The sequence below is a fragment of the Diplotaxodon limnothrissa genome, linkage group LG15 (genome assembly GCF_057381915.1).
Source record: "Diplotaxodon limnothrissa isolate DT_005_m linkage group LG15, D_limnothrissa_male_GT1.1, whole genome shotgun sequence".
NCBI classification, from domain to species: domain Eukaryota; kingdom Metazoa; phylum Chordata; class Actinopteri; order Cichliformes; family Cichlidae; genus Diplotaxodon; species Diplotaxodon limnothrissa.
Genome location: NC_140610.1, coordinates 24,508,511 through 24,525,042, shown reverse-complemented (window position 1 = coordinate 24,525,042; position 16,532 = coordinate 24,508,511). Strand labels below are relative to the sequence as shown.

Sequence of the window (16,532 nt, the reverse complement as noted above, 5' to 3'; positions counted from 1 at the left end):
TATAATATAATAATGATACAGATAATGAAAGTCAGACAAAGTGGATCATGTCTTTTACAAAGTGCATAAATAAATCAAGCAGATTTTTTTTCGGTTGTGGTTTCTGAGTTGTGAAATGTCTGCAGCTCCGGAGTGGACTGTATTTGATTTGTCACATTGAAAGAGGGCCAGAAAATTACATAATCAGTGAAGCCAAACACATGTCTCTTTCCTAATATGGGCAATGTCTTTAGTAAAACTCAGCTGTAAGCATGTCTCCAGGCTCTGAATTGAAGGATTTTAGCACACAATGTTATGTGTTTTCAAACTCACAAAATCATATTTTACGTTCTTGAAGCAATAACCACGTGAAACTGAAGTTTAAATACTTTTCTTCCCTACATCCTGTGTGCAAGAGTCAATTATAGCATCATTTGGAGAGTTATATTTCATTTAGCATGTTATCGCATATCTGAAGGGGACCTAAAATAAAGCACAGTTCAGTCAGAGGGTCTCTTATTGATTGAAATCAACTTTTCCTGCTTTTAGGAGATAACTGAAAGTATACATGAAAGTGCCTTATCTTTTATAACCACAGGTTTTTTTTTTATAATGGGTGTTTGTGTAAACTGTGTGTCACAGAAATAAAAGGCTGCTGTGGCGTGATGGTTCTTCGTAGTGGTCTGACACCGAGGGCAGAGGGGCTGCTCTGAGATCCTTCCCTTGCTAGCATGTGAAAAACCGGTTGAGCTGTTCGTCTTGTTTCATTAACGGGAATAAGTCTCTAAAGCAGCGGGGCCTGTGGAAGCGCAGACCCAACACTTTCCAGTAGCATAAGATTTTTTGCCAAGAAGTGCGACAGCAAAGAACTGATTGTCCAAATATAAGTTTCCTTACTTTTTCTATGAAGTTTATATGTTTGTAAAAATAAAGTAAACCATCTGCTCTAAACAGGTTTACATAGACTCAAGATTCCTTTTATCATTTTCTTGAAAATGTGTTTTTGGGGTGTTTTGCAAAACTAACTTTCCTCAGTCACACACTTTTTTCCTTCAGTTAAAAAACTTGTAGATCTGGCATATTGATCGATCACAGGTTTGATAGCTTATCTCTGGACAGTCAGCTTAAAGAAGAATTTGCAAAGTTCATTGTATTTATTTAAGATCATTTTTGACAGCCACAGCTGTGACACATCAATGATTTTTATAAGATATTTATCACAGACTGACAGAACTACGAGAAACACCTTTTAGTTATCGTCCTTTTTAGTCGTCTGAAAAGTTCATATAAAAGCAGAGGTTTCTCTGTTTTAAAGACACAGAACATTTTTAAGACACAATCACACAAGTAGATATTTCAAGAAGACAGTGTAAACAAACATTTAGGGGCTGTGGTTTCACATGTTGCTCCACCTATCATGCGTTAGAGTCACCTTCCAGTAAGTTTCCAGGTCACTTACCCAGTATATGTACTCAGACTGGAACCAGTATGTTTGAGATTCATACAACCAGAAAACTGTCTCCTCTGTTTATTGTGTGAATTCACACTATTGAGATCCTGTTTCTCTTTAAACTTTATTCTACCTTATTCTAGTTGCTCCGACCTTTGCTGGTTAACTACTCCCTCCGTTTTCAGCCGATTTCCACCATTTAAACTTGAATCTGTTCTGCTCCCTGTGCTAATGCCAGCTGTATCTTTTGGTGGTCATACCTTTCATACTTTTTGAGATATTACAGTTTTTGCCCGTTGCTTGAACACTACAAACCCATGCTTAGACTAAAGTAACACAACTTGAAGCTTTTGTTACCATACCTCAAACACATGTACCCCTACCTTAAACAAAAGCGCTGCTTTGCACCCTAGTTGCAATTATGCAACACACTTACTCCTTTATGCAACACACATGGTCCTGCATGCTACACTCTATTTCATACATAAGACACTTTGTTCACAAAATGAAATTTCAGGGTGCCATTTGGAAAACACATGTACCCAAAATACAAAACACATCGGGTAATTGCAACCACTCAAATACACACCTGAAGGCACTTACTTGTAAAACTGAACACCAATTAGCCAACTACAAAAAGCCCTCAGTTTAGCCAATTCAAGAACTTTGCAAGCATGGATGGAGGGAGAGCAGGAGGAGGAGGAGCAGGTCGATGTCGAAGTCGAAGTCGAAGTCGAAGAGGCCATGCACGGACCCATATTTCTGATGATATAAGAGCAACTTTGGTGGACCATGTCATCAACCATGGCCTGACTATGAGGGAAGCTGGGCAGAGAGTCCACCCACATCTAAGCTGCTTCACAGTGGCATCTGTAATAAGAACATTCCGACTAGAAAACAGGTCTGTCTTCACCTCTCTACCTTCTACTCCACTCAGATGGTTTTTATAGCACTGTTCTACAGTATATACCATTACCATATCAAGTGTACAGGGTATTGCAGGGTGCTAAGGCTCCTTTTGCAGCCAAAGTGGTAGTTTCTGTGAAACATAGCATGATTACTTATATTGAAGTACAGTGGATGACACAGTACATACAGTAAAGTACTGTAAGAAAAATAAGCAAAGCGATGACAATATGTGGTTGTATTTCTCTAGACTGACTCGAAGACCTTCTGGGGGAGGACGCCAACGCCTGTTCACACAACAGCAGGAACTTGCCGTTGTGGACCTAGTGAGGGCAGACAATGCCATCCGTCTCCACCAGCTACGAAAGCAAATACTTGCAGACAGGCAAGTGTTCAACAGCATAAACCATGTGAGCATCACCACCATCAGACGCATCTTGGGTAAACACAGCATCACCATGAAGCAGCTCTACAGAGTCCCATTTGAGAGGAACAGTGACAGGGTCAAAGGACTTTGAGCTGAATATGTACGGGTAAGTGTAACTGTCCTTTACATGTACAATACAGTATTGGTGAAATCCAGTAGCAGCTGAATATGTACCATATCAGTACCACATGGATCCATTCTGAGAGCTACACAGGTACCTGTGTGATGGGGTTCTGTATGTGTAGCACTGTAGTACAGTAATATGTTCTCTTGGCCATGGATGGAGTTGCACAGCCTCATGAATTCATTTTCATTGATGAAGCTGGATTCGACCTGTGCAAAACAAGACGACGGGGTCGTAATGTCATTGGTCAAAGGCAATTGTGCACGTCCCAGGGCAGCGCAGGGGAAATGTCACATTGTGTGCCGCCATAAGCCTTCGAGGGCTTCTGCATCATCATGCAAAACTAGGTCCATACAACAGCCAACATATACTCACATTTCTAGATGCTCTCCATAACATAGTTGTACAGAACAGACCAGATCAGCCCAGGTTTGTTTCCATCAGGCTGCTCTGGTCCAGGCCTGGTTCTCCAACCACAACCAACTTGAAGTGGTATACTTGCCCCTTACTCACCATTTTTAAACCCTATACAGGAATTTTTTTCGGCTTGGAGATGGCGTGTATATGACCGCCAACCACATGCCCGCATGCCTCTTCTGCAGGCAATGGAACAGGCCTGCGGCGACATTCAGGTGACAGCAATCCATGGATGGTTTCGACATGCAAGAGGATATTTTCCCCGGTGCCTAGCGAGAGAAGACATTGCTTGCGATGTCGATGAGGTCCTGTGGCCAGACGCCAACAGACGGCGGGATCCATGAGCCCACGTATGCACAATTGTCATGATTTTTTGTGTTTACAGTATGGTGTTTTTTCTATTACTGTATTATGGTGTTTTTTGGGTTTTTTTTGCTTTCTCTGAATTCATGGTAAATGGCCTGCATTTGTATAACGCTTTACTCAGTCCCTAAAGACCCCAAAGTGCTTTACACTACATTCAGTCATTCACCCATTCTCATGGTACTGCAATGTACAATACTGAGTAGGCCTATTTGTTGTTTTGGTTGTTTGAAAATGTGTCTCCTGAAAATATGCCTTCTGAATAAACAATGAAAGACTGCAGTGTTTTATATAAAGTAGACTAGTGTGCTCCCCCTGATCTGTAAGTGTTTGCATATGATGCAAGTATGTGTCATTTTGTCAACAGTTACATTTTGACAAAGGAATGTTAGGTTTTGACAGCAGAGTTTAGGTTTTGAGAGTTTCAATTTGGCACAGATGTGAATGGTATATTTCCCAGTGTTGTGTCGTGTGTACCCAGAGGTTGCCCTTTGTTACAAATTAAAGTCTACAAATCAATGACATCACACTGGCCTATGTTTATTCAGTCTATGATTACATGTCAGTGAGATCTTGGAGCTGCCAGCATGCAAAGCTGCAGCTTTAGAATTTAGGCTCTAATCCTTTTTTCCACCATTTTTTTTTTTTATTTTTCTTCTTCCTTTGTTTCTCAGACATGTATGTTTGTTTTTTTTTTTTCTCCCATCATTTCCTCTTATTGTCCCTTTACATACTCTTTGCCTCGCTCCAGTCTACTGCCAGAGTTTCAGTATTTTATTCACTTAATAGCAGGACAGAATACCACGTGACTGTGGCCTTGTGTTATACCCTCTCTGCTGCAGTGATGCTGCAGACAAACACAAACATCGTGATCAGACATTTAAGAAAAGCCTCTTACAGATGAAGGTCTGTGTCTCTTGACCTAAACACATAATCAAGTTAAATCTAATTTATGTTCATCAGTGCCCCTCACACTGTAACTTAAAGTAATACATTTGTTACTGGTTAATTACAGAAGCACGTTTGTGAGCATAAAGATGTAAGCCTTGGACCATCGGGATGAAATGTGGTTGGGAAACTTAACAAGCATTGATAAAGCTTCATCAGTAGTTCGAACAATGCCTCAAAACCTTCGCTCACCACAGGTGGTTAGCAGACTGTGGTTGTACCATGCAGCCTAATAACATGCAGTAAATTGCAGGTTAAAGCAGTCTGCTTACACATTGTTAAACGAGGGAAGGGAACTAATGTGGCTGTCACATGACCCTTTTGTCCCATTTCATCCCAGCATTTGATTAAATTGCTGCTCACTACTTAAAACTGATCACATAAAACTATTTTTCTTCATCTTTTAATGATTACCAAAGTCTGTGAATCCCCAAATTGTTCAGTTGTTCTTTTTGCTCCCTATGAGGTCACTTTTACCATGTGACAAAAACAACACCCCACTGTACACACTTGAGCCACCAGCAACTTTATAAATCCCCAATAAAAAGCTGACAGGTTGCAATGATGTTCCAAATAACTTATTAAGAAAACAACTAAATACACAGAAAATATTATGAAAACTGGTTTATTTTATATCTCCTAGTTTGAAGTGAAGCAATAAAAACATGTATAAAACATCACAAACTGTAATATTATACAAATGCTTACGTCCTGCTGATGCAATGGAGACATCTTCCAGTGACAGTCTTCATCCGTGTGAGTGTGAGGAGGCTCCTAAACCCACCGACACAGAAGTGCATGTTCACAACTCCCTCTGTGCAGGTGGGGTCAGGGCCCTCCTCACCCTGGGTGAAGAGGGGTGGTGCTGTGGCCAGTCAGGTATGAAGTGCTGAGAGTGGATCTTTGGTCCTCTGTGCAGCTCTGTCCACTCTCAGCTGCCCTGCAAAGCAATAACACGAGAAAGACGTCATTTTAACACAAAACAGCATTTCCATTGTTGGTAGCTGCAGCATGTTGTTAAAATGCAATTTTAAACTCAACATATACACACAATAACTATAACTAAACTTAAACCTACAGTACTGTAGGACGATGATTTACACCAGCTATTGGAAGGATTTAGTCTTCAAGACAGTTTGTAGCCAATGTGAGGTGATAACTTACATAGCTGGAACACAGCACCACTCTCCAGTTTGTCATTTGGTCATCCATCCTTCTCATCGGGTTGGGGTAAGGCTGTCTTCTGGGTGGAGTATCTCTCTGTGTTAGCTCCGTCCTGGGCGTTGAGTGTCTGAAGTGCTGAATGCTGGGAGAGGACAAGTGTAAAGCACCTGAAGACAAAAAGACAAAGAGAAAAGCATGAATTCACAGATCACAGAGTTGTTCACTTTACTTTTCTTCTGTTATGTGTTTTTACCTTACCTCTGATCCCTGAGCCACAGGCTATACCTTATGTAAAAACAAGAGACTACAGTCAGTTCACGACATCATTTTAAACCTTTTCTACTTATTTGTGTTGACATTAAGTACGGACTTACCTTTGTCCCGCATGGTGAGCTAGAGCTTGAGAAAAAAATGTTAGTCATTTACAAACACTGCAAAGGCCAACTTAAACATTTAAAGCTTAAAAACAAGTTCTAACATAATCTAGTCAGAGTCGCTGTCATCAAGTGAAAGGTTAAAAGGCCTTTCCCAGAAGCGTCTGACACCAACAGAACCCGAGGATGTTGAAGGGCCATAAAACGTGTCATCACTTACCTTGCACCTCTTTGCACTTACCTCATCAGTGCAGGTGTCGTCTCCGCTTCTCTTTGCTGAGGAGGTGAGAGCTGAGGTTGAAGGAGAAGCTGAGAGAGTAGCGGAAGAAGGAGCAGGAGAGGAAGGAGCTGAGGGAGCAGGGGAGGAAGCAGCTAAGGGAGCAGGAGAGGAAGCAGCTGAGGGAGGAGCAGAGGAAGCAGGAGAAGCTAAAGGATCACCAACCGGGAAGAGTGGGGCGTTGGCCTGGCCGAAAGGCGGCATGGCGAACGGGGCAGCACCTGGAGCAATAGGATGTTGCCAATCGTGCCAAAACGGCTCTGGAGGGAGCTCCTGGATGAGAGGGGAATCAGCTCTCTCATCCATGGTGTCATACCCCGAGTCGTCACTAGGCCAATCGGCCCACTCTTCTGAGTTGTTCCAGTCAGAGGAATTGTCAGTGTCTTCACTCACCTCTTCGACGTCCTCAGGTATGTAGGGAGGGTACTCACCTTCCTCTTCACTGTCATCAGGATCCTGTGCTTCAGGAGAAGAGGGTGAGGATGGGAGAGGGATATACTCACCATACTCACCTTCACTGACACGCTCGGTATCAGAGTCATCCAGGATCCTGATGACCTCTGGAAGGCCTTCTTCTGCAGGACGCTCAACCACGTAGTCGAGACGACCTGTGAGGAAACAAGTTTAAAATAACATTAAGAATGTAATAAACATCAAGTGCTAAAGGAACAGAGCTACATCTGTTAGTTTGAGCAGACGATGAGAGAAAAGCATTTTAGGCTACATTTATGTCAGACTGAATGACACTTCTACTTGTTCATGCAAGCAAAAAACAGCTAAGTCAACTAAGTTCACATCATTAACTGCTATATAATAAGATATAGTAGTGGCATAACATAAGGATACCATTATTACTACTGTACTATGATTACTGTTTTCATATTCTTTTTTATATTCATTTATTGTTGTTATTTTTTATTATCATGTTTTGTAGCAGGGGAAAAGTTATAGTTTATTTCAATAAAGCCTTTGATCCAAGAAGAACAGGATGTTAGGAAGGGACCGGGATCTGGTGTGTTTACACCTGTGTGTTCTGACGTCATGACATGCTGAAGATGCTGTTACCACAGAGACTGATTTTGGGGCATTTTACAAATTTTAGTCCGTTAAGCTATTTTTAACCAAATCATTAAAAAAGTGTCAAATTTGAAGCCTTCAAATCAAAGTAACACCTTTTTTTTCAAATTCATACACCAGTCGTTAATAATTTCTACACCTCTCCCGGAAAATTTAAAGCATACAAACAATTTACGGGGAAAAATCTTGGAATAAGCATATTTTGATAACATTAAAACTTGATATTCACACTGGAACTTATTAAATTATTACAGTCATTTAGTAGCTCTTAAAATAACTGAAGAAATGTTAAAAGTACCTGCAGCGAAGTCCAGGGGGCTGTCGAGTCCACGACGAGCCATCTTCAGGCTTTGCTGTATGAAAAACAAGTACAAACAATCCAAAGATGAAGTACTTGTTGTGGCGAGCAAGTCAAATCCGCTTTCAGTAAATATTTTCCGAAAACTTAACTTTCCACAGGCTGAGGTTGGAGCAGGTCAAAACAAGTCCAATAGCAAGTGTAAAGGGACGAATGGAACCTTGTGCAGCATTTATATACCCTCCGCAGGCCATGGTTACGGTTGCCAACATTTTTCTTTTAAAAGCTAACAATAACTTAGCGTTCTCGCTACTCACTATGCTGTTAAACAGCTATATGTTAGCAATGACAACATTTAACAATGCTAGCCGTGCTGATTAGCCTTAGGATTGCTTGAGGTTGTTTCCAGCTCTAGTGGTCATAAGCGAACTTAGTTCTGTGCCAGCTTTTAGCACGAAAATCAATCTTGTAAAGCTCACTATTAAACTGACAAAGCCTTAGAGCCTAGAAACTATGATACTTAAAACTGTGCTATGTTTGTCTCATAGCATATAGCAAGACCCCATAACTGACCTTTGACCTCTTCTCAAGATTAGATAATGCTATATAGAGCTATTTTAACACTATGTTTCTTACTGCCATTGTTTGACAACATATAAGCATAAAGGAAATGATATATGGAGATTCTAAATATCAGGTTATTATGACTTTATTATAAACTTTACAGTAACAGTTCAGAACTATTAAGCAAGCTTAGTTTTGGAAAAATCCCATTTGTGATCAAAACTTTTTACTTCATATTTATTACTAAATAATTCAATAAATTATACTCAAGTACTGAATAGTCACAAAAAATAGTAATTATGCTGAAAATTATGTTAAAGTGGTTTTCGACTGAGCATATAAACAAAAGCCTGGGAAAAAGTTCTGTTGAACAACACACATATGTTACCAATATTGTAGCCGGTGTTATTTAATAATTTGTTTTATTTTTGATACAATTTCAAACTTTATTAACCTTTTCAATAAAACAAAGTCTCAGATTTAATTATTCTGAAACTAAGTTTAAGCTTCCCAGAACGTTTTGTTGCAAGTTACATTACTGATATAAGAAATATAAAATGTTTGTATTGTTCACCCACAAGTGCAGTCTCTGGCTCAAACACAGAAGCTTGATATGTTTGGTTGTCAGTCCAGACATTCCTAAAGAAAGTTGTCCTTCTTCAGCTCCAGACCTTTCTAGATAAAAATGGCATTAGTGAAGTATTTCAGTCTGGTTTTAAAAACGCACCACAACACTGAAACTGCTCTTGTAAAAGTTTTTAATGACCTTTTAACTTTTCTGACTTGGGAGATTTTGCCATTTTAATACTGTTAGACCTCAGTGCTGCATTTGATGGGATTCTTATCGCTCGGCTTGAGCACTGTGTCAGAATCAAAGGGACTGCTTTGGAGTGGTTTAAATCTTACCTGTCCAACCAAAGTTTTTCTGTTAGATTGGGGGAAACATCGTCCTCAGAAGCCTCACTTTCTTGTGGGGTCCTCAAGGAGTCCAATCTTGGTCCAGTTCTCTTTTCTATTTATATGCTCCCCATGGGTTCAATTTTTTGAAAAACATGGGATCTCATTCCATTGCTATGCAGACAACTCACAGATTTACCTGCCACTGAAACGTGAATCTGTGAGTCGTCTGAAGGGTTTGCTAGATTGTTTGGAGGATGTTGAGGATGGCATGGATGGCTTTTAACTTCCTTAACCTAAATGAACAGAAAACAGAGGTGATTGTGTTTGGTCCCTGTGACCGCTGTGACTTTGGCCCTTTAGGAATTCATAATAATAATAATAAAAACCTTTGCAAGGAACCTAGGAGTGTTTTTTTTTTTACTCTAATCTAATGTTTGATAAACAGATTAATGCTGCCTTTGCTGTAACTGCTCCTAAGCTCCCTTCACGTCAGGACTTCCCCAACATTGGACACTTTTAACTGACCATTCATCCTCCTCTTTCTCTCATTTTTTACATTCATCAGGTCCTCAGAGTACTCGTTCCATCTTCCCAACACACTCTTTTCACTGTTTAGCACATTTCCATCTTTATCCATCTTACTCCACAAATAGTCTTTTCCTTCGGGGCCGACAAACTGACAACTTTCAACATAATCCATTTGATTTCCAGCTTCAAACTCGTGATAATGACGGACACTCTCTTCACCCTGAAACAGCATTCATGAAATCTTCCTTCAAGATTACAACTACTTGATTTACAGTGGAGTGAAAAAGTCTTTGGCTTCTTCCTTATTTCCTTTTTTTGTATGTTTTTCACATGTGAAAGTTTCAGATCAATAAACAAATTTAAATATGAGGCTATTTAAAAAAAACAAACATCAATCATCCAAACAATTTATTCAAAAAATGGAATTTTGAAACAAGTGAGCTGTAAATACAAAATTGCAGTTGCACTAAAACACATTTTTGCATTGTCCAACTTTCTTATCTCTCGTCTGCTCTCACAGTGAGTCACACACATTTGTATTTACAGAGCACACTTTGACAAGTAGTCTAAACTCTGGGTGAAGTGTGTGATCACACCGAGTCCCAGCTGGTTTGAGGAGCAGACTGAGTCTCTGCAGGGTTTAAACTCAGTCCCTGGAAAACAGACACAGTCCAGTTATATCTGGATGAAAACTGTCTCTGTGAAGGCAGTTGTGTTTTTGTTAACACTCCCTCAGAGAGGGACAGCTGGTTCATGTTTATTTAATCCCATTATCCAAAGACACTTCTACATCATCATCCACAGTTATGGGTCAATGACAATATCAAATAACAAGATCAGAATAACAACCTTAGGATTATTGAGATTTGTACTTACTGTGGTTTCATCCATCTGAGTTTTGTTCCCTAAAATGAGAGAAGAAAGTCAATTTCAGTTTTGTTTTAAAATTCAAAATCATTCAATCTTAAATGTACCTTTATGTCTTGTCCTTATATTGACTGTTGCAGCAGTTATTAAAAGCGCTGCTAATCCCACAGAGACAACAATGAACCTCAAAGAAACAAAAAATCTGTCAAACACAAAAAATGTGATTATTAAAATTATTTGGTTGCAGTTTTCTGTTCCGTGTAAATTCCTTTCTTTTAAAAATGTAACAGCATTTTATTAATAAATGTGCAAATTTCTGTGATATGATTTGTATTTAAAAGTATTTATATACAAAGTTAAAGTGAGTTTTCATTTGCATATCATTTCAAAAGCTCAAATAAATTTAAAATAAACAGATATTTATGCAACCAGCTTAATCTTCAGTCCTGCTTTTGAAGGACTCTTCATTGTTGGGGTTGTTTCTGATTTTGTGCTTATTTCAGTTTTTCTGGCTGGATTCTTTGTTGTTTTTGTGTCACCTGAATAAATGAAAAAGTAAAAGCACAAAAGTTTTTCATGTTTCTCATCTGATGTAAACATGAGAAACAATATTCTACTTTCACACTTGAAATATTTAAGTAAATGTTTGATGTGATTTTACTTATATTACAGTTTTTGCCCACTGCTTGAACACATTTTGCAAAACCCCGCTCGCTGTGCCAAAACTGTACACACAAGTACACATGACACAACACTGGGAAATATACCATTCACATCTGTGCCAAATTGGAACTCTACTCCCAAAACCTAAACTCTGCTGTCAAAACCTAACATTCCTTTGTCAAAATGTAACTCTGTTGACAAAATGACACATACCTGCACCATATGCAAACACTCACAGATCAGGGGGAACACACTAGTCTGCTGTACATAAAACACTGCAGTCCTTGATTCCCATTGTTTATTCAGAAGGCACATTTACAGGAGACACATTTCCAAACAACCATAAACGCAAATAGACCTACTCAATACTGTACATTGCAGTACCATGAATACAGGTACAGCAAATAAAACAACAACAACACAATAGTACTGCAATAGAAAAAACACTATACTGTAAACACAAAAAACCATGACAATTGTGCATAAGTGGGCTCATGGATCCCGCCGTCTGTTGGGGTCTGGCCACAGGACCTCATCAACAAGCAATGTCCTCTCCCGCTAGGCACCGGGGTAAATATCCTCTTGCTCTCCCTCCATCCATGCTTGCAAAGTTCTTGGAATGGCTACGCTGAGGGCTTTTTGTAGTTGGCTAATTGGTGTTCGGTTTTGCAAGTAGGTGCCTTCAGGTGTGTATTTGAGTGGTTGCAATTACCCGATGTGTTTTGTATTTTGGATACATGTGTTTTCCGAATGGCACCCTGAGATTTCATTTTGTGAGCGAAGTGTCTTATGTATGAAATAGAGTGTAGCATGCAGGACCATGTGTGTTGCATGAGGGAGTAGGTGTGTTGCATAATTGGTACTGGGGTGCAAAGCAGCGCTTTTGTTTAAGGTAGGGGTACATGTGTTTGAGGTATGGTAACAACAGCTTCACGTTGTGTTACTTTAGTCTAAGCATGGGTTTATAGTGTTCAAGCAACGGGCAAAAACTGTATTGTCTGTTTGTCTCTGTTTGTCTCTGTTTCCCCTGCGAAAGACTGGCGACCTCTCTGGGTTGTACCCCTCCTCTCGCCCTATGATAGCTGGGATAGGCTCCAGCTCCTCTGTGACCCTGGTAAAGATAAGCGGAAGATAATAAATATATGGAGTATGTTGATGTGGTGGAGGAGGTACAAGTATCTGGGCATCCACATCTGGCCATTTTCTCTAACAGGCTGATTCAGTTCCACTGTCACAAAGACTGAAACAAAAAGCATTTCATACCCCACATGTGATCACCTTCTATTATAAGCTACAACAACAATAATAATCATCATCATCATCATCATCATCATCATCATCATCTCATCATTGTTGTCCATGTATCTTCTCGTCTTCACTGCGTAGGCAGATCCTGAAGTTTCCTACGCTACGCTACACCAAAACCACGAATACAGTTTTTTTAATTGGTTTGGCGCAGTTTTCACAAGCAACTGGTACATTTTCAAAACTCTTAGTACTTATATCACAACAGATCATCAAAAGTGCACCTTTTTCAAACATTTCAGCATATTTTCAATTGTGTTAGTACAATACACATAATGACAAAATATCATTTTCACTACACAAAATAAGTGTTTCATCTAAATAAATGTTTCGTTCACAGTTACTGCCTTTCATAATGTTGTCACTATAAAATTTTTGATTTGCATCTCTTATCATTCAGTTTACAGTTTTTTCTGAATGCTTAAACCCTAACTGTGATTCCTGTAGCACAATCTCTAAAACTATTCAGACTTATAGCAAAACCACTCACTGAGTGTGCAAAACTAAAAGCACAAAAACTGCTTTGCACTCAGTTTGCAATTTTGTAACACACACTTTGCAAAACTGTAGGCACAATTCACTGCACAACACTCAATTACCAAATTTCCAACACACTCCTAGCAAAGTATACACATGTATGGCTATCATTAACACTAATTTGCCAACTGTCTGGCACACTTTCACATGTCAAAACTTTCTTAGATAATTAGTTCACTTTGCAATCAGCCTAAGCACTATAATACAGGTAAGCTGTGTGTGCGGAGTACAATGGAGGGAGCAGAAAGAGTGAGAAGTAGAGGAGGCCGAGGAAGAGGACGTGGAGGTGAAGAAGTAGGATGAAGAGGACGACAAGGACAAGGAGGAGCAAGAGGAAGACGAGGAGGGGGGAGAGGAAGATGAGGGGGGGGGGAGAGGAAGGGTAGGAAGAGTAAGAAATAGAATTGTAGAGCTACAATAGTGGACCATGTAATCAACTATGGAATGACCCTGAGGGTAGCTGGCCAACGGGTCCAGCCTAACTCGAGCCGCTACACTGTAGCAAGTACCATAAGGACATCTTGAAATGAGAATCGGTGAGTACAGTCACTTCGCACAAAGATTTGTAGCACTGCCATATGCCAATGAGAAACACACCAATACCATTGATGTAAAAATACTGAAATTGTTACTTTACAGAATTGCTACATGACCAGATGCTGGGGGCAGAGGCAGCATGTTCACTGCAGACCAAGTAACCCATATAGTCATTATGGCGATTGCAAATAATCCTATACTTGGAAATGAACACTTGTGTTTGTTTTGATGTGTTTGAATAAACACCAGTGCTTGAAGTTTGGATCCCTCTATGCTTATGGATCTATGACAGAAGTATGAGCTCAAACTGACATAGCCTACCTTGTGCACAGAGAAAGCAAAAGCCAGATGTGTTTTATATTCATACCATCAGTGTGCAGTTGGCGCATTGTGTGCTTAGTAGATGATGGCTTGTGTGTACTGTTTGATACGGAAACACCATTTTTATGAAGGTGTGAAGAGTTAATCTAGCTGTGTTTGCTTTTGCAAGAGAACTACAATGTTTGATTATTAGGTGACAGGTTTTCTTATTTGTGTGAAGAGTTTTGCAAAATTAGCCAATAGTTACAAAAAATGTGCTTAAGCAATCGGAAAAAACTGTAATACATTTTTCTGTCATGTAATTCAACCGATCTTAATGTTTAATCAATGAATCATTCATTATGTCCATGGATTTTCAACTTGACTGATTGTTGTCTGGTCATTTGTAAGTTCCTTTTAAGAGGAACAATGTCCAGGTGAAACAACTGCGTTCAGAATATATTCAGGTACAACACTAAACTGGCATGCAATTACTGTAACAGAGGGTGATGGAGCTGGACGCTGCTGTGAATCATCACAAGTATATTTTTGTTGATGAGGCCGCTTTCAATCTAGCAAAAACTAGACACAGAGGACGTAACCTTATTGGGCTACCATCCACGTCCCTGGACAACGTGAGGGGAACATCTCATGTGTGCAGCTATATCTGAAGATGGTGTGGTAGGCTGTAGACCAGTTCTAGGGTCATACAACACTGAACACCTGATTTTTTTTTTTTAAATGAACTGGAGCAGGCCTGTCAGGGAGAAGACATCGTCTATGTTGTTGTGTGGGACAATGTCAGCTTCCACCATGCACAGCTGGTTCAGGAATGGTTTCAAACACACCATATTCCCCTTTCCTCAACCCAATTGAGAAATTCTTCTCTACATGGTGGTGGAAGGTGTATGATCGCCATCCCCATGAGCATTTCTCCCTTCTTCAAGCCATGTGTGGAGCTTGTGGTGATATAACTGCTGAGCAATGTCAAGCCTGGATTCGTCTTGCCAGGAGATTTTTCCCACGGTGCCTGAACAACGAAGACATCCACTGGGATGTTGATGAAAACTTATGGCCCAATGTTAATGACCGGCTTGATTAATTGTATAAAAGTGATAAAAAATAAAATAAAAAATATATTGTGCTTATGTAAATGACTTGTTGTTTTTTCTCCCTTTTTCGTGTGTGTGTGTGTATATGTGTATATATATATATATGAATATATTTTTTATTTTTTTTATTTTTTATTTTTTTTGTTATGCCTGAACATAAGTGTAATACTTGCTGTGTAAAGTTTTACAGTTCAGTTACACTCATTCATCACCAAGGACAATTTGAAACGCTTACCTTGTATTATTTGCTCCTGAATGAAATGATTGGTAAAAGTACTACGTTGAAAAAAGATCTTACTGTTTTGTTTGGGTGAGTAAAGCAAATGTTCTCAGTATATATCACAATGATCATATGTTCTGCAACAATGATTAAGTGGAATGAAAATATGTGCAAATACAATGAACTCATGACATCAGATTTGAAAGAATGACTAGTGGTGTTACAAATGTGATCAAATGTGAGTTTTGTACTGAGAGATTTGAAAATGCACACTTTAGTTGTGAAAATAGTACCAAACCAATTAAAAAAAACTGTAAAGTTCAGGTAAGGTTTTGTCTTTGTGTATTATTTATTTATTTACTATATTTATATTTATGTATTTATTTACTCAGTAACATCAGTAACGAGAGCTCACAGAGAGCACAACCCTCTCTGAAGGTCAAGGGCTATACATCAGCTATTACACCATGCAGAGTTTTTATGGATTGTTTATGCTGATGTGAGCATAGTTAACTGAGTCCTCCTGCAGCAATCATGTGAGTAACTACAAAACATTTGATGGGCAACTTGTTAACTGCAAAACAGAACTTCATAGACGTTGGTGGAGAGGCTGAGCATGGGCAAACAAAGAATCCATCATATTTGATCCACAATTTCTTTGAAAGTAAAAATAATGTATTGAACACAGAAGCATGTGATCTCTAAGCGCCCTTCCACTACTTCCATCGAACCGCTTATCCACTTCAGGGTCACAGTGTTATGTCACTTTTCCAGGTTCGTGGTGATGATGAAGGTGATGCAGTGACCTACAGCACTGTGAAGGCTCATTCCTCTTCTGCTGCAGCCACTGCTGATCCCAGCAGCCTCTACTCTACTCTCAGTTTCCCAGTCACATAGTTCAAGTTAACAAAAAGGACTCGCATTTAAGTTAAAGACTAATTTTGTGTTTGCATGCAACAGATTGATAGCGACGTGCTAATTATCATAAACTATTAGATAGATACCATTATTATAACAAACATTTGGTTTCAAATCCAGAAGCACGTCTTTATATCCTCCATTAAAACTATATAAATAAATGTAAATAGAAACTTTATTTTCTTTATGAAATCAGACCAGTGTGTTTCCAGAATGTGATCACTGGAGGGCAACTTGCATGTGACAAATAAAGTTCTGATTGATTGATTGAAGTGTG

At 39.3% G+C, this 16,532-nt stretch overlaps 1 protein-coding gene across 1 annotated transcript; it reads right to left on the bottom strand.

The window, feature by feature from the left end:
- Positions 1–6,261: 6,261 nt before the first annotated feature.
- On the bottom strand, positions 6,262–7,847 carry LOC146617603 (uncharacterized). The gene is made up of 2 exons (XM_085371966.1): positions 7,805–7,847; positions 6,262–7,037 (listed from the first exon to the last, which is right to left on the bottom strand). The coding sequence occupies exons 1-2, from the start codon at positions 7,845–7,847 to the stop codon at positions 6,262–6,264; spliced, it is 819 nt and encodes a 272-aa protein (XP_085228092.1).
- Positions 7,848–16,532: the final 8,685 nt, after the last annotated feature.

Excerpts from the sequence above, each read along its gene's own strand:
- LOC146617603 (XM_085371966.1), bottom strand. The coding sequence starts at position 7,847 with ATGGCTCGTCGTGGACTCGACAGCCCCCTGGACTTCGCTGCAG. Across the intron at positions 7,038-7,804 it reads CCCCCTGGACTTCGCTGCAG|GTCGTCTCGACTACGTGGTT; the intron begins GTACTTTTAACA and ends GTTTCCTCACAG.